The 18,519-nt window shown below is 37.4% G+C and overlaps 1 protein-coding gene across 1 annotated transcript in view; it reads right to left on the minus strand.

Annotated features, from left to right (window-relative positions):
- COL9A1 (collagen type IX alpha 1 chain) overlaps positions 1–17,326 on the minus strand; it is a 122,977-nt gene extending 105,651 nt beyond the window's left edge. Inside the window, exons 1-5 of the mRNA XM_027852959.1 lie at positions 17,313–17,326; positions 16,852–16,925; positions 15,131–15,208; positions 14,859–14,991; positions 5,472–5,868 (exon numbers count right to left, since the gene is read on the minus strand). Coding sequence (XP_027708760.1) covers positions 5,472–5,868; positions 14,859–14,991; positions 15,131–15,208; positions 16,852–16,925; positions 17,313–17,326 — 696 coding nt within the window. The remainder of the gene's footprint in view (positions 1–5,471; positions 5,869–14,858; positions 14,992–15,130; positions 15,209–16,851; positions 16,926–17,312) is intronic.
- Between the last annotated feature and the right edge of the window lie 1,193 nt (positions 17,327–18,519).

The raw sequence follows: 18,519 nt of genomic DNA on the forward strand, positions 1-18,519 counted from the left end.
ATAGATAGATAGATAGATAGATAGATAGATAGATAGATAGATAGATAGATAGATAGATAAATAGATATAGATATATTGGTTATGTGACCCTGAGTAAGTCACTTAACCTTTTCGTGCTCCCAAGCAACTCTCTCATTTGCAGAGGTGTCAATCCGTATTGAGAAAGGGAATTTCCTCACCAGGAGTTCCCTATGCCAATAAAATCAGATCTGGTCCCCCGAAAGTAAATTTTAAAAATTTAAAAGAGTATATTGGAAACAGGAAAGGCTATGAACAGGGAGAACAGTTAGGAAGCTGCTTCAACAGCTCAGGTGAGAGAAATCAAAAGGCTAAAGTCTGATGCTATCAATGTAACTGGACAGGACAAAATGGATCTGAGAGATGTTGACAAGGAATAATGAGTATTATGCCTGCTGCCTCCATTTTTGCTTCACCGGTCTTCTCCTTAGTCTCCAGCAATGTGGTGATTGTTCACTGAACAAACATGCAATATAAATTCATTAAGGGCATGTACTCTTTTTTTTTTCTTTTTAACTTTCTTTTTCTGGGACCTAGCATAGTGCCAAGAACACAGTGGCTACTTGACAAACTCTTGTTGAATTGGATTGAACTTTTGTTAAGCTCTGTGTGCAGAACTAAAATTCTACTGAAACTGCTTTCTTGGAAATCACCAGTGACCTCCTTGTTACTAAATCCAATAAGCTTTTCTCTTTCCTCATTCTTCAGGATATCTCTGATGTATTTGAAACTGCAGAATACCTAATCACTGAAACTCTTTCTTCCCTTCACTATACTCTTCTGGTTCTCTTTTTCTTCAGTTGCTATTTCTCTGACTGCATCTTTTGAATGCATTTTTTCCTCCTCTTATCCACTAACTAGGGGAATTTCCAAAGGCTTAATATGTGGCCTTTTGTTCTTTTTTCTCAACACTTCCTTCCTTGGACAACACATTCATTTTCAACTACCACTTATACGTAGATGCCTCTCAAATCTACAATTCCAATCTACTTTTTCCCCTAAATTTCACTCTCATTTTTCATGTTTCTATTTGGTTATTTCAATGCTACCTTAAACTCAATATATCTAAAACATAGTACATCAGTTCCCCATGAAAATCGTCTTCCTTCCAATTTTCTTGTTTTGTCAGTGGAAAACCATTGTTTCAGATGCAGAAATATGGAAACTTGAAGTCATCAGTGACATCCCTCTAAATGATTTTCCTTTTCCACTCACTTTCCATGCCATTGATTTTCCACCAAAAAGTTTCTCATATCCAACCCTTGTTCCTCATTTCCATAGTCACCATCATAGTCCAGGCCGCCCGTTATCTCATGATGCAATCATTGCAACTGCCCTCCAGCTGGCCTTCTCCACTCCACATTCTCCCTATTCCTTCTACACTGCACACTGCTGCTTTAAACATTGATTTTAATTACAACACAGGTGCAGGTCCTGGCTCTACATTTATGAGCTATGAGACCTTGAACAAGTCACAGGGCTCTCTCAGCCTCACTTTCCTTATTGCTAAACAAGGGCAATTGCACTACCTATGACAGAGATATGTTGTGAAAATCAAATTATTGAGAAGCAACATGGCACTGGATTTTGAGTCAGGAGGATGTGGATTAAATTCCCACTTCAGATACTTAAAGTTATGAGACACTGCTAACCTCTCTGTGCTTCAGTTTCATCCTCTGCAAAATGGGAGGAGGGCTGGATTCAAGCCTTCTAAGGTCCCCTCCAACTCTCAGTCTATAACTCAACAACAAGAACAAAACCATAGAATATAATCCAACCCCTGCCCTATCACTGCTAATTGAAATCCAACCCATTCTTCAAGGCCCAACTCAAATGCCTTGTTCCCTTTTCATTTCCCCCAGTCAATTGATGTCACTCCATCTCATTTGATCATATAGCACTTTGTTTCTACTTGTGTTATATAATTAACAACTTCTTATTTATGTAATATTAGTGTAAATATTTCACCACCCCTAAGAGATGATAAGATCTTTGAGGACAGAGTTTCTTATTTATCTTACTCTCTTCCACAGCATCAAGCAAAGTTCATTGCATATAACATGCATTATCTATGTGTGATATGTATATACACATATTATATATAATGTTCTTTCAATAATGTCAACATTACCTCAAACTTAATGTTTTTAAAACCCGGAATATCATTTCCCCATAAAAACCAGTTCTTCCTTCTAACTTTCCTGTTTCTTCAGTGGCACCACCATTGCTTCAGATGCCAAAACATGAAAACTTGGAGTCACTTATTACTTTTCCATCTAACTGATTTCCCATATCCAGTAGATTTCTATGTCCTATTAATATTTCCTCCAGAAAATCTCTCATATATGACCCTTCTTTTCCATCTCCACTGTCACCATAGTAATCCAGATATCTCATTATCTCATGGTCCAAACATTTCAACTGCCCTCTAACTGGCCTATCTCACTCCATAATGATAATATTACATTAATAGCTTTATTTTTGAATAAATGATGTCTTGTCTTGCTCCCCAATTGTTTCATATATGTAGGTCTTATGTCTCCAACTACCTTGGAAATTCTTTGATTCATTCATTCAATGAACATTTATTAAGCACCTACTATGTACCAGGCACTGTGCTAAGTGCCAGAGAGCATGGACTATATCTTTTGACTTCTTGTGTGTCCTTACAGTGCCTAATACTTGCTGAGCACATAGTAGCTTATCAATGAGTACTTTTTCACTGACTGACTGAAATCCATCAGGCTCAAAAGATCAAATACTGTCTTGTGTGCTATAGTCCAGACTGAACTTTGTAATTGTGGGAGTATGCATTTGACTCTGTTGTGCAATAGCAAGTCTAGAAAGCCTGTGGTGGGGGATCTTGCCAGCAGAAATAGCAAGGTACCACAGGGCTGGCTGCCGTCAGATTTCTAACCTCTCTATTTGAGGTGTAATAATTCATTAGTTGAGGAAATGCTTTCTCAAGTGTCTACAAGCCAGAGCAGAAATGTGGCAGCTATAAATTGCATCCTGTCCATCACAGAACATAGATATTTCACACTATCCTTCACACTCATCATAATTCTTCTTGGGAAACAGGCTATTTGAACAGTTCCATTACTGCAGCTCCTGATAACTTATTTTCTTTATAGAGGAACAGAGATGGCATTTCAGAATCTCTGTATCACACCAACTGATTCCAGGAATATGAGTTTTGTGTTTTGGCATTCAACTTTATAGTTCCAATGCAGATTGACATAAATGACCCAATCATTAATTCACACATCCTAGCTTAAAAAAAAAAAACTCCTGCTTTGAAAAAAGAATTCTGAAATATCTTCTTAAAAGATTGGTGCAATTCAGTCTAAGTTCATTGGGTATTAAAATAGTGGCATTACATGGTCATTTAGGTAGAAGCTATTTAGTAGTTATTATTATTTTACTTTTATGACCACAAATCTCCAGAGTCAAATATTGTTAAAAATCCTTTCATCACCTTAGGATCCTAGGATCATAGATTTAGGGTTGGAAAGGACATTAAAGATCCCCTAGTCTAACTCCTTCATTTTATGAATAAACAAACTGATGATTTGCCCATTTCGTGTAAGACCTAATTTTTCAAAATATTACGTACTGTATCTTTTCTGCCTGGCCTGAAATCATGTGATTCTATGATATCATCTCTAATTACTGCTTTTCTCAGCCTTTCCCACATAGCCAAGTGATTCTTTTTATTTTTGGGGGTGGAGGGGTTGGGCAATGGGGTTAAGTGACTTGCCCAGGGTCACACAGCTAATAAGTATTGTGTGTCTGAGGCCGGATTTGAACTCAGGTCCTCCTGAATCCAGGGTTGGTGCTCTATCCACTGTACCACCTAGCTGCCCCTTCAAGTGATTCTTTTTACAAGACCTTGGATTTGTCCTATTCAAGACCTGCTTGACTTAGCCTAGTAGCGAATTCACTCAGCAGACAACATACTATGTCCAGAAAGTTGAGGAGCAACTCATCCACCAGCTATGCCACACCCAGAAGTTAACTTGGTTGGAAGAATATTTTCTGGCAATGACTTGAAACTTGAGGCCATTCTCCCAAGGGATCAGGGTGGTGGTGGCCAGTATGTCTCTGGTTTTGAATGTTGCACTTCATCTTTCTATACCTGCTCAGCAAATATTCATTTGTAAAAGCTTTTCATTAAAAAAAAAAAAGGATGTATATAGTATCTCCCCAACTAGATTGTAGACTCCTCTTGTCCAGGTTCTATTTCTTCACTTTTTTGGGGGGGAGGGGGATTTGAACTCAGGTCTTCATGACTCCAGGCCTAGTGCTCTATCTACTGAACCATCTAGCTGCCCCACACTCTATGGATACAAACTATAAAATGTTGCTGGAGTTGGGGCAGCTAAGTGACACAGTGGATAGAGCTCCAGCCTTGGAGTCAGGAGGACCTGAGTTCAAATCCAGTCTCAGACACACAACACGTGACACTTACTAACTGTGTGGCCTTGGGCAAGTCATTTAACCCTGATTGCCTAGCAAAAAGAAAAAAAATGTTGCTGGAGTTTAGATAAGGTGGCATTCAGTGAGAGCAGCTAGAGAAGTTGGAGAACACTTCATATAAAAAGAAGAATTAGAGCTGAAGGTTGAGAGTCCACACCATATTGTCATGTCTAGGGTACGCATTCCATAAACTGCTATAAAAATCATAGGATATTAGAGCTAGAAGAAACCTTAGAGATCATCCAATCCGGCCTTTTGGGACGAGCTAAGCCCTATAACTCTACACATCAGGGACTCATCTTCACTCTGACATTTTCTACCTGCCACCTCCCCCATCCTTCTACATTTGCTTGAGAAAACTACAAATCATCCCTACCATAGGCTTTGGAACGGCTATATTGATGGTCTTCTCTACTGTTTGACTCACCATCTTTGGGACTTTCAAGACTAGAACTACCTTCCATGGCCCCTGCTCCCTTTTGAGTGTTGTCTACTCCAACAGAATATAAGCTCCATGAGGGCAACAACTGTCTCTTTTTTGTATTCATATCGACAGAGTTTAGCTCCATGCTTGGCTGTATATTTAGAGCTTGATAAAGCTTTTCACTCATTTCATTCATCCATTTTATAGATGAGTAAATGGAATCCTAGAGATTTACTCAGAATATTACCAAAGTAGTCAGACGTATAGGAGAGATGTGATCCCAACTTCTCTGACTTTTAGTCCAGAGCTTTTTTCATCATTCTATGATGTTTTTCTGATGAATAAATGCATGCATGCATGAAAGAATGAATAAATGAATGAGTGAGCAAATATGCTGTATTTTGGAAGCTTGAAAGAAAAAAATGTTAATTAACTAAGGCAACAGACAGCCACACACATACAAAAAACGCATATTTGTCAAAGATATGTATAGAATATTTTTGTCAAACTAATTTTTTAAGATTCTCAAATGTATGATTTTTGTACTCACCGGAACAGAAACCTGAGGATTATCTGTGAGCTTTCCTAGAACAGCAAAACCATCCACATCAATCTTGCCCCTTGGCTTTATGGGTAAGGATTCAATCCTTTTGCAGTCAATAAAGAGGGTGACGCTTCTCCTTTCCACACCAATCATAACTTTATGCCATTGGGAATCGAATAAAATAGGAACATTTGAAAAAGCTGCAGTTTGGAGGCTGCCATCCACACCTTTATAGGAAAATGAAAGAGATTGAGTTTGGCCATTAATCTTCATGCCAACTTGCTCTTTCCCCAAGGAATCTTGTATCTGCCAGATGCTCCAGTTCTTTTTCAGAGTGCTTCCAGTCATCCGAAAAGTTGTTAAAAAGGAGTATTCTTCAGGTAGTCCATTGGGATACAAATGTCTGGGTGGAACCAAAAAAAGTAAATATGAATCTTATTTTGAGTTCCATAATTTCTTTTTAGGTTTTCAATAGTTCCCCAGATTCCAGGCTTAAAGAAAGACTGTAGTTTGAGAATCTTACCCTTCACTATTTGGCCTTTCATAACATTCAATAAAGGTCTTCCCAGAGACCCAAGCATGCTTCTATTTTAATACTAAGTTTTGGAGAACATGTAAAAGCCACCACTCTCCTAGCCAAGCATGGCTAGGTGTTCCCAACCTCAAGAATTCCAACAATGTCACCATTTATTCTAGCCAAAGAACTACTGTTATTCAGCCTCTGTACCAGGGACCAGACTATATACTTCTACAAAGTTTTCAGCAACTTTAGGCCCAGCTACTGAGAGATAATTTAGAATTCAAATCATTTCCACTAGTTTAGGAAAGCTTATCCATTAGGAAAAGCTACCAAAATTTTAATCAGATGAATAGATATTAAATAATTTCAAGGTACTAATAATTTCAAAATAATTGTACATTATTTTCAGATTTACTTGGATATATATATATACATATGTGTGTATATACATGCATATAGGTGTGTATATGTGTTATATGTATGTATTTATGTGTGTGTGTGTATAGTTATCCCTCCTGTATCACAGGGGTTAGGGGTGTGGTGCCTCCACAATCTAGAAAATCCACACAAAAATTTTTTGGCCCTTCGTTCATACCAGAGATTAAGTCTGAATTATTATGCATCAAAAGATTTAAAATGGTGATATTATACCATAATATATTTTATATATATAATATAATATATAATAGAATAGAATAGAATATATTTTATGCATTTCTGAGTTTCTAAACTTTTTCTGTGTCATCTACTGGCATTCGCATGTTGTCTGCTGCTTCCACAACACTCCCAAAAAATTTCCATTTACTTTCTTATGCCCACCAACAATACATGGAAACAATGATGGGTAAAGTCCCAATATGGAAGGGATACCTGTATATAATCTTCATGTCACTATGTCCCCAACTTTCTTATACATTTACTTTTGGAGCAGAAAAATTCATAAAACATTTATCCCTTGCAAATCCCAGTCCTCATTTTGGATTTTGTTTCTGTTTTGCAAAAGTACATTTGCACTGCTTCCAGTTCTCTTAGGATTGTGCTTTATCCTTGTCATAGCAGATAAAGGGTTAAATAAGTTACTATTGTCTGAGCCAGAGAAAGGATCCAAGTAGTAAATGGCCTATTGGTAAAAGTAATGAGTGTGAGAGGCAAGGGTGAATCAGCATTCACCCTCTATCTCTCCACAATTGCATCTCATTTTCCCCCTCTTTATCTGTCCTCCTTATACCCATACACATACTCTCTCCAACTTCCCTTGTGCTGGAGAAGTACCCCATACCACACCCTTAATCCCATGGGAAAACACGCAGTGACCTGGGGCTACACCAACTTCCTGATGACTCTTCTACTAAATCAAAGCTGCTCAAACTTGAACTTAAAGAGAAAGGAAATTCCAAATTTCTTACTAATCTGTCAGCAATGACAGGCCAAAAATGAAATGGGCTACTTCTGAAGGTAGTCAATTGTCCCTCATTAGAAGTCTTCATGCAAAGACTGAATGACTTCCACAGGTATGTGGTGAAGGGGGGTAATTCTTGTTCTGATTTGGCTTGAACTAGATGTTTTCTGAAATCCCTTCCAACTTAGGTATTCTGTGATTTTGTGAAATGGTTTTACTATCGCTCTTCCTCTAAGAGATTGTCTTTCTTTCTCTAAGCAGTAAAGAAAGACTAAGGAATAAGAAATCTTAGGAGAATTAGATTGCAATTAACTCTGTTATTGTCCACTGTATAATTGAGGGATGAGCTACTGTCCTTTAGCAAATCTCAAAGATCAATGATCATTGCTGAGTTTTGAATGTGGTCCAGAGTTCAGACTCAAATGACCTCCTCTTGCCTTCTCCCTTCTCTAATGATCCCATTTTTCAAGTGAAAGTATCAGGAACAAAGGAGAGGGAATTATGTGAGAAAATAAACATTTGATTTATTGTAATAATATTTCAATTACTGAAACAAATATAGTAAGAACTTATAATGAATTGGGCCTTATCAACTCAGTACATTACAATCATCTATTGTGGAAACAGAAAACTTCTGTTCTAGAAATCTTTATGAATTTCTGTCAATTTCCTAGTTTCATAGCCTATCCACCTTAATCGCTTAAGTTGCCAAAATGACCCAGCCTTCTTCTGGAATTTTTTAATCATAGGATGTAAGAAGAGACCTCAGAAGACATAGTCAAACCCTGTTTTACAAGTGAGGAAACTAAAACCAAGAGTTGTAAAGTGACTTGCCCAAGGTCATAGGAAAAGTTAGATTACAATTTGGATCTACTAGTTCATAGTTCATTCCTTATGCTATGATGACTTCTTAATTGTACTCAGTCACATGGCTTATATGCAGCCACCATTGGGGACCCGAATGTTGAGGCAAGCCTTCCCCCTTCCTATCAGTTTACTGACAAATCAAGTAAAAAAAAATTAATAATCCTAAAGGAACATATAAGGAAGTGTAACGGAGAGGCTAACATAGAAAAGACAGCTTTAAAGTTGAAAAAGATCTCAGAGACCATCTAGTCTAATCCCTCATTTTAGAGATAAGGAAACTGATGCCCTAGAGAATTTCCATGATTTGTCCAAGGTCACAAAAATAGTAAGTCAGAAGCAAAATTTGAACACATACCAAGAGAATTCAAAGCAAAAGACAGAAAAGTTTTAGCTACCTTGCCAGAATGACTGATTTATTTTTTCATACCTTCGTTTTCATAATGGTTCAGCTAAGTGGGACAACAATTTCCAGTAAGTCCTCGGATGCTTTGTAGGGTTTAGCAAATAACCGAACACTTGACCTTCTTCTGGGATTATTGTTGGACTATTGTGCTTCCACCATGATTCCTCTTATAGCAATTATTTTCTATAATATTTTTAGATTCATGTTCCTAGTGTTATATTTATCTTTTTACACATATACTTAGGAACTAGTTACTGATGTTTACTACTATTCTTCTTCTTATTGCAGTATACTTTTCAATTCTACTTAATCACTCACTGAGCTCTTACTCTCTGTTTCACATCATTTATCCTGTACATTTTCAAAATGTGTTTTGCCAAAGAAAAATAAAACCTGTATTCTAGAATTTTTGATTCTGGCTGTTTTCTTTTTTTTGTTTGTTTTAACTAAAGTATTTGTCAATTGATATTGAGATGTATAGTTTACTGTTTCAGAAAATCATAAAGTTTAGCAATAATAGTTAGCTTTTATATGGCACACTTAAAGGTTTATAACATGCTTTATAAATATTACTTCATTTTATCCCCACAACAACCCTGGGAAGTAGGTGCAATTATTATCCCCATTTTACAGATGAGGAAATGAGACAAATAGTTGTTAAGTGACTTGCCCAGGGTCACCCAGCTAGTAAGTGTCTGAGGAAGGATTTGAATTCAGGTCTTCCTTACTCCAGGGCAGCTAGGTGGACAGTGGATACAGTCCTGGAGCCAGGAAGACTCCCCTTCCTGATTTAAAATCTGGCCTCAGACACTTTCTAGCTGTGTGACCCTGGGCAAGTCACTTAACCTTGTTTGCCTTAGTTTCCTCATCTATAAAATGAGCTGAAGAATGGCAAACCACTCCAGTATCTTTTCCAAGAAAACTTCAAATGGTGTTATGAAGTTGGACACTACTAAAACATCTGAATAACAACAAAAACTTCCTTACTCCAGGCCCAGCACTCTATCCACTACACCACATAGCTACCTTTAGATTATAAGTAGGATTATAAGTAGGATAAGTAGTCCCACCCCTAAATCTTGTGCCTTTGTACATGTTGCTAAAAGAATCTGTTTCCTTCCCATTCAAATATGAATAATATTAATGGAGATGTTGCTATGGTAATTAGCTGAGAAAGCTGAGCTGATAAATCTGTCTTCTTTCTCTTCCCTTAAGCAATATTGCATTAGTGGTCAATGTTCCAAGAAAGACTCTAAGGCTACTATGTGAGATGGAAGGCTTCTAGTAAAAGAAGTTCTCAGGCTAGGAATAGCCCTGGAAGTAAGGCCAGAAATCACTTAGGATGGGCCGTGCGGAAGGGTACCTAGCTACTTCACACACACACACACACACACACACACACACACACACACACCTAGGATCCCTTTTCTTTAACACCGCAGTTGTATATTTAAGTGATAAAGTGATATACCACTTGATAGAGAGCTGATGGTCAAGAAAAGAGATATAGATATATATTATATAGAGGTAGAGAGAGACAGAGAGAGAAACAGAGAGACAGAGAGAGACAGAAAGAGACAGAGAGAGAGACAGAGAGAGAATGGAAATAGTGTCCCTCCCAGAACCTCCATGTAAGGAGCACACTCAATTCAGTTGTTTCTTCATTTCTCACCAAGCTGCTATCTGGACTCCTGCATCATGCTCCCTGTGCTAGATACCTTCTTTCCCTTCCCCTCCTTTTAGGCTTCCTTTTTTCATATGTTGTCTTCCCCTATAGAATGGAAGTTCTTTGATGGCCAAGAGTATACTTTATTTCCCAGAACTTAGCATAGTACCTGATACACTGTCGTTATTGTTGCTATTCAGTCATGTTCCACTGAGGTTTTCTTGGCAAGGATACTAAAGTGGTTTGCCATTTCTTTCTCCAGCTCATTTTACAGATGAGGAAATGGAGGCAAACAGGGTTAAGTAGTTTGTTCAGGGTCACACAGAAAGTAAGTTTCTGAAGTTGGATTTGAACTCAGGTCTTCCTGGCTCCAGGCCCAACATTCTATCTACTGTACCAGCTAGCTGCCTAGCATATAGTAGGCACTTAATAAATGTTCGTTGATTGACTGACTCAGAAGATGGGTATGAATTCTGGGTCTGCTACTTAATATCTATATTATCTTGGGAGGCAAGTCTCTTCCTCTCATATCAATGGGCCTCAGTTTCATCTATAAAATGAAGAAGTTTTCAGGGATGTGTTAGAGTCACTTTGAACCTGAGAGCCGATTGTTAAATTTTTAATGTGAGCATTTACATGTTGGAAATTTGCAGATGCTACAAATCAAGTCTTGCTTTATTGTTTTGTTGATTTCTGGACTTATGAAATGATAAAGAAAATGTTAATAATGCAGATCAAATTTGAAAGTGTGTCACGGGTACTTCTTGGTTTGTGTGTTTTTTTCTGGAAAGCTGGTAATTAAACATTTACCACCAGCCCACTTCTGTCTTTATTACATGATCCCTAAGTTTCCTTCCTGCTCTAAATCCTGTGAGGCTATAAAGCCAATGTGTTAGAAAATTGAAGATGGAGAATTTTAAAAAAAAAAAGATTTTCAAAATCTCTCCAAATTGGCCACATTGGTCAATTGGAAAACATTACTTTTCAACAATACACCTATTGCATGAAAAACAAATTCTATCTGGCCATTAGTCAGCATGACCCGCTGCTGTTACTTCCCCTTTGTAGAAGCTCTCTCTCCTTCCCCACACCTAAGTTTTAAATATGAGAGCTCTGCAAATGTGGAGACCTCTATCACCTTTCCTAATTTTTCACCTTCACTATTATTAAGACGGAAGAGCTGGTTAACTTGTTTGACTGATTGAGTGTATTGCAAGGACTCTGACTCCGATAAGGTCAGCTAAGGAATAGCTTCAACCTGAACTCTGAACAATTTCTGGCTATTGAATCACTTGAGGAGGGGAAAGAAATCACCACCACCAAGCATCTTTTCCGATAATTTAACACAGCAAATGACAAAAATGAAGAAAAGAGAGGGAAAAGTCTAAAAGCAAACCTCATTTAAGAAAATATGATTAAATATAAGTTTATCTGTGCATATTTCATTATTTTTACCTTTTTTGGAAGGGGAGGAGGGGTCCTGACCTATGACTCCATTGCTGCAGAGCACTCCTATCCACTCTGCCGCTTGTGTTTCATTAATACTATCATGTTGCATATCTTGATCCAGACTACACTTCACTTCCAGAAACATCTATTAAATATCTACACTATGCTTACTGATGTGCTTGAAAGTAAGTAGCAAATTTTTACATGATAAAAATATGGCATAGATAATAAAAATATGATCATAGATTTAGAGCTGGGACTTCAGGAATTTGAACCCAGGTTCTCAAGCTCACTGTGCCACACTGATGCATAGGATCATTCATTTGGAGCTGAAAGGGTATTTGAAGATCATCTAGGCCAACCCTTTCACAGAAAGATTTAAGTGACTTTCCTACAGTCACAATGGTAGTAGCATCAGAAGCAGAATCTGAACCTAGGCCCTCTGACTATAGAGTGAACATTTTTTCCATTACTTCTAATATAAAAAGTGGGAAAAAATTTGTAATATTTATGTTGCTGAAAGACTATTAAATCACACAGATCATATAAAAAGATAAGCATCACCAAATTATGCCTGAATAAATTTAATAGCATTCAATCTCACTGACTTAGGGAAGCTTCTTAGATTGCGTTATTGCAACGATGCTGTCCAGATAAATAAGTAAATTTGACAGCATTCAGAATTTAAAAGCATTTCATTCCATAATGATTTTTTTATTATGTTACCATCTGCACCAAATTATTTAGAATGAGAACCATTGGTATTTAGGGAAAAAAAAAGTCCTTTGTCCTTGACACATCTGTTGATGATCTTAGCTAGCAAAGAAGTTGAGTTCATATAAAAAAATTAATTTAATTGTCATGGAAAGTGAGAGAATTGAAATGTTTTACTAGAAATAAATTATACATAGAAAATGATGAATAAGCCACTTAAAAATGTTCTTTCTTAGCACATAGTTGAAAGCTGGGAAGAGAAGAAGAGGAAAGTACTACAGTCACCATTATAACCTTAGCCACAATTTCTTTCCTGCACTCTCACAAAGTGGCTTCTACTGTCTCTTTCTTTGAACAATGAACCTGAAGTACAAAGATCCCTTTTTACATGCTGGCTCTGCCGCCTCCTATATGTATGAACGTAAGAAAGTCATTTAACTTCCCTGGCCTTGAATCTCCTCATAAGTAAAATGGAGATCATAATATTCAAGCTACTAAAAATTCTATTCAAACTACTAGGCCATAGGGTTGTTGTGAAGAAAGCATTTTGTAAATCATAAAGTGCTATAAAAATATCAGATATTATAGTGCTAATATGGCTCCTTTAGCCTAATATTCTGCAGCACAGAAGATGCCTTCAAAGAGACCATACATTCTCAGTATGACCAGAGTTGTCTCTTCCCACAGTTGTAGAAGTCAACTTGATCTTGGAAGCTAGAATATATGAACCCCAAGTTCCCTTACCCCATGGATCTGGAATAGGATTAGAGAAAGAATGTTATAAGTAGAAAGATTTTTTTAGAATTTTTCCCTTTTTTTCCTTATGTAGATTCAGAAAATATTCTTGAACATTTGTCTCTTATTACTCTTCTTGTGTTCTATCAACAATTCTCTCCTAATCTGATCTTTATATTCCCATACCCAATCTACCCTAACCGTGGATTTTAACAGACTGACAATAGAAGGAGGGTATTTAGGTGGTTGGTTTTGGGGAAAGAAAATCTAGCACATGTATTGCAGCCCACAAAAATTGCTTAATAATGAATCTGGGCATTTGCAATAATATATGATTGACAAAAGACTGGTGAACAGGGCTATAGACAGGGCAAACTGGTCCTGCTTTAAACTCACAGTTAATGTATACATCAATTCTTTAATTAAGAGGCCTTAAAAGGTTTTTATTAGCCTAAAGTAATCACTTTCATATTTGAAAATAAAGATGAGGCAAACAAAAATTCTGTGGATGTATCTATCATGATGCCTTTAAATTTCCATTTTTTCAGACGTGAAAATTTTTATACTATAAACCGATAGGTTGAAAAATACAAAGAAAAAAAGCAAACCAGTACCAGAAATTTAAAATTTTCCAAAATTATAACAATTAACATATAATGAGCTCCCACAGTGTTCTTCAGTTGGCTACAAAGTTTCTATCATATCTAACAAAAGTTCTTTGTACATTAAGCTACCACATGAATCTAAATTATAGATTGTAGTTAAAACATGACAAAACCTATACCTCATTTTAAAACTGCAATGATACATCAAATGTTAGGTAATTTTAGAACAAGCCCAAATCACTAACAATTGGAAACTCATTTTATAACAATGGTACTATCAACAACTAACAGATACACAAGAGCACATCTGTTACAAATAATTCAAAAGATAAAAAGCCTGCTTCTAGGTAAAGAGGTCCTTATTTTAATGAAGAATTTTTTTCATTACTGCTGCTATTATTACTGTTGTCCTAGTTGCTTCTGTTTACTCGCAGTTTCAGGGACTTGTAAAATGACAAGGAGAGTGCTGTGTTTCAGCACTAGGCTGTTTGAACAGCACCTCTGTAACCCCTTTTATCCACTCGGTGGCGCTTAGTTGAATGAATGCTTAACCTCCAGCATTCTGCACAGTGGGTCCTTTCAGTCAAAACCAGACAAAATTATAGAATAACAGAGCTCAAGGGAATAAGCAGACTTTCTGTACTGATTCTATAATAGTCTCACTGATTTTTTTTTCCCAGAAAGGAAAGTAATGATATACATTCTGAAAATAAAGAGGAGCTATGCATACACAGATTCAAATCCAAAAGAATCACATACATTAACATAGCCATAGATTTATGGATGGATAATCACACAAATCAATATATAGATTTTACATATAAATAAGCATATTTGTTGCCTAAAGAAGGAAAGAAATTAAAAACAGGCAGATCTCCTTCTGCATTCAATTATACTAGTAGTATACTACTATATAGAATATAAAATATAATATAGAATATTATAATGAGTGGTAACTTTTGAAGTTGTCCAATCCAGCTAAGAGTATGTGGTTTGGTATAGATGAAAATCAAACAGAATAGATATAAATGTTACCTGGTTGGGATCCTGAAGTCTACATTATTTCCCAATTTATAAGCCACTTGTAATGATGTTGAGCCTGTAACCTTCTGGATAGCTCCTCTAGATGCTGCTTTATCTACCTGAAACTGAGAAATTAAGTCAAATCCTATGGAAAAGAAAGAAAGAAAAGATTATTAGTCAAATTCATTTTATTCTGTTCCATCACTTTCACGAACCAGAAATGCAGGTAAATAAATTCTAGAAAGCCAGTGTCAATTCTTCCAGTAAGATTGATGTTAACTTGCCTGGTAAATCATCCTGGCCAATCCTGACTGGTGGACAAAGGTCATTCTCAGGATTAGGAGTCAAGGAGATAGGGAACCCTGCAGGAGAGAAAGATGACTGTTCTAATTCATCATCTACAAATGAATCTGCATCATGATTAAGAGCTAATAACTTATTTACAATAAAATTCCTTAACCGAAAGTTGTTTATAATTATTGAATGTTGTAGCAGAGATTTGGACAAGAGGTTGATTTGATTGACTTCTTCTAACCAAAGAGTCTATTATTATAATTTTTTCAACATAAGATGGAATGATTCTAATTTACAAATTCTCCATTTACTGTTACCCCGGAGAAGGTGAGGGAATGAAAGGGAGTAGGCTTCTTAAATAATTTTTCTAAGCACAGTACTTGGCATGTAGAAAGTCCTTAATAAATTTTTTTTCTTTCATTCATTCATTTTGAAGCACAGCTATACTAATATCTACTGAATGGTACAGTGTCAGGAGCCTGGTTGGAAACCTTCTGGTGGTTCAGATTTTTTAAAAAGGTCCTTTCATTAAGTCAATAAAATTTTAGAAATTTTAAGAAAACCACCAAATGGCCCAAGGCCAATTCAAGTAGCTCCTGGATAGTGAAGTCCTTTGCAGCCTCCTCTTCTTTTAGAATTTCCTTTTCCAACAATGACATTAAGGAAGGGATCAAGTACACTTTGCCACCTCTGTTGATTTGGAGGATTCATACATTTTAATGGATTGATGCTGGAGGATTAAAACACCTGGATCTGCTAGTCAAATGGTCTCTCTTTAATATGGGAGGAGGTGGTAATGAGACGTGGAAGATAGAGGAAAAGAAAGAAAACCAGCCTTACTTGAAAATGACAAACAGGAAAGTTAAACATTTACCTAAACGGGGTGTGAAAGTATAGCAGGTATCCAAGTTAAAAGCTACTGAAAGTAGGAGTTGGGGAATGAAACCCATTTTTCTCAACTGCTGAAAGGTTCTTGGGCTTTCCTGAGCTGGGCATTCAACTGTGTTAGCTTGTGTAGGGGGTGCCCTGGACTCCCAGAAGACCACATTCCATCAAACCCTTTTCTGTTTTCCTTAACTAACTATGTGTCACCCATAAGGGATCAGGGCTGCTCCAAAGAAGAAGAGAATAAATGAGTATTCTCTTCATTTGCCTCTCTCTCAGTTCATCTAAGTAGCTGCTTTGCCTTTCAGCAAAATGTGATTACAGCCAGGGTTTCAGGTCTAAACTCAGTATGATTAAAAGAGAATCAACCACCTGGCACCCACTCACCCTGAAAGCAGGATCACAAGGGAAAATTGTGAAGGAAACTGCTGTCTCTCATTCCTCAAATAAGAGAGGCAGCCTCATATAGTGCTTAGAGCCCTGGACTCAGCATCAGGAAAATCAGGCTTTGAATTCTGCCCTAGACACTTGCTAACTGCGCTCCCCATGTAATTTATCCTCTTTCAGTCTCAGTTTCCTCATCTGCAAAATGAGGATTAAAGAAACTATTGCACTTTCCTCACAGGATCAACTGAGATAATGAATCTAAAGGGCTTTGCAAACCTTAAAGCACTGTATAAAGTCAGCCATTATTTTTATCATCCCCATCCTTCTTCACTCACTCCCAACTAGATGAAGGGTACAAGTAATATCTTGAACAACATGTTTTCTGCATCCATCCTAATCCCCTATTTCCCATACCTGCCAGAAGAATGAAAGCACTTACTTCGGTAACGCTGGACAGTTGCAGATGCCCAAGGTCCCAGGAAACAGCATACGAAGAAGAAAAATTGAATTTTCCTATAAAAGAGAAGTGGAGGAAGGGGGGAGACTTAAGCAGAATTCTCTCATAGGCTGAGACTTAAAGACATATTTGATGAAATGGGGGGGGGCGGCTGTTGCCTGCAGAGGAAATAAATCCAATTCCATTATAGTTTATTCATTTCATTGTTACTTTGGAACTTCATACTGATCTTCATATTTGTGACTTTACTGAGTTCATCACCTCATGTTCACACACACACACACACACACACACACACACACACACGCGCGCGCGCGCGCGCGCGCACCTTTGCATATTTCATTGTCAAGAGCATAGAATCTCAATTCTGAAATGTTCCCAGTCCAAGAAGCACCAATGTTTTACCTATCATAGGATTCCCCTCTAAAGGGACTCATTCTTACCAGCTGCCCTCCATTTTTCTGGTTGTTTTCCTTCTTCTGCCAACTGCCCCCCTTAGAAGGGGGCTACAGCGGGATCTGGGTTATCCTGGTACCCCCTGAATGCCACTCCAGGATTGAGAAGTCCAGGATGCTATAAGGGCTCTTCTTGCCCTTACAAGGGCTAAAAGAAAAAGGAGTGAACTAGAGGCAACTGGTAGCACTTTAATCCTGAGGAAGGAAAAGGGGGTGGAGAATAGTTTGCTTTGTGGACCCTGGTCAAGTTAGGGGTGGATCCTAAAAGGTAATGAGGTTATAAAGGGGGAGGAGCAAGCAAAGGAAAAGTTTCTGCAAAATGATACAAGATGCAAGAAAAGTTGGTTCGGAAAAAGTCACCCAGAATTCACTAGGAAAGCTGCAGCAGAAATATAACTACAATATTTGGAAGACTGAGTGAAAATGGTGGTGTCTTAGAATTTTGAAAAAAAAAAAAAGTTCAAGTAAATCACCACTCTCTTATTCCCACCTTGGCACTGAGATTGCTAGAGGGGCATAGATGGTGCCCGGCTCCCAACTGCTCCCAGATCCAATTAATACATTTGCCTCAATGAATCAATTTTTACTACAAGCTAAAGTGAACTTCTTGGAAAGTAAGCTTCACCAGCAAGATGCAAGCACACAAGTAAAGTTAAGTCGAACAAAAGCAGAGTCAAACAAAGCACTAGATGGGTAAATAGCTCTCACTGTCCCATCTATTTCCATAAGGTAATTTAACTTGGGCTCAACCCTAGGATTATGGGTTTGGTCTAGGGAAGGTTGCAGTACCTTTAGTCCTGAGCTAATTCATCCCAAATGACCAGGTGCCAGATGACGTTAGAAGATCTAATCAGTTCAGAGGTCTATCCAAGTAAGAAGTAGTGCATAAAATGTTAGACTTGGAATTAGTAAGACTTGTTTTGAACCCTGCCTTTAAAACAATCTGTGTGACCATCGACAAAACCTCTTCATATCTCTAAGCCTCAGTTTCTTTATAATATGGGGAAACTAAGGCCTGGAGTGCCTACCTCATAAGGTTGTTGTTCGAATCTAATGAGATAATGTATACAACATGATTTGAAAACTTTAAAGTGTGGTTGAAATGCTAATAATTATTACTGATAGATGGGGTAGTTCTGTTTTAGCTTGAGCAAAACTTGAAGAAGGTTCTTTCATCCTTTTCCTCATAGTTATA

Source organism: Vombatus ursinus, unplaced genomic scaffold, assembly GCF_900497805.2.
Source record: "Vombatus ursinus unplaced genomic scaffold, bare-nosed wombat genome assembly UNPS02009835.1, whole genome shotgun sequence".
NCBI lineage: Eukaryota > Metazoa > Chordata > Mammalia > Diprotodontia > Vombatidae > Vombatus > Vombatus ursinus.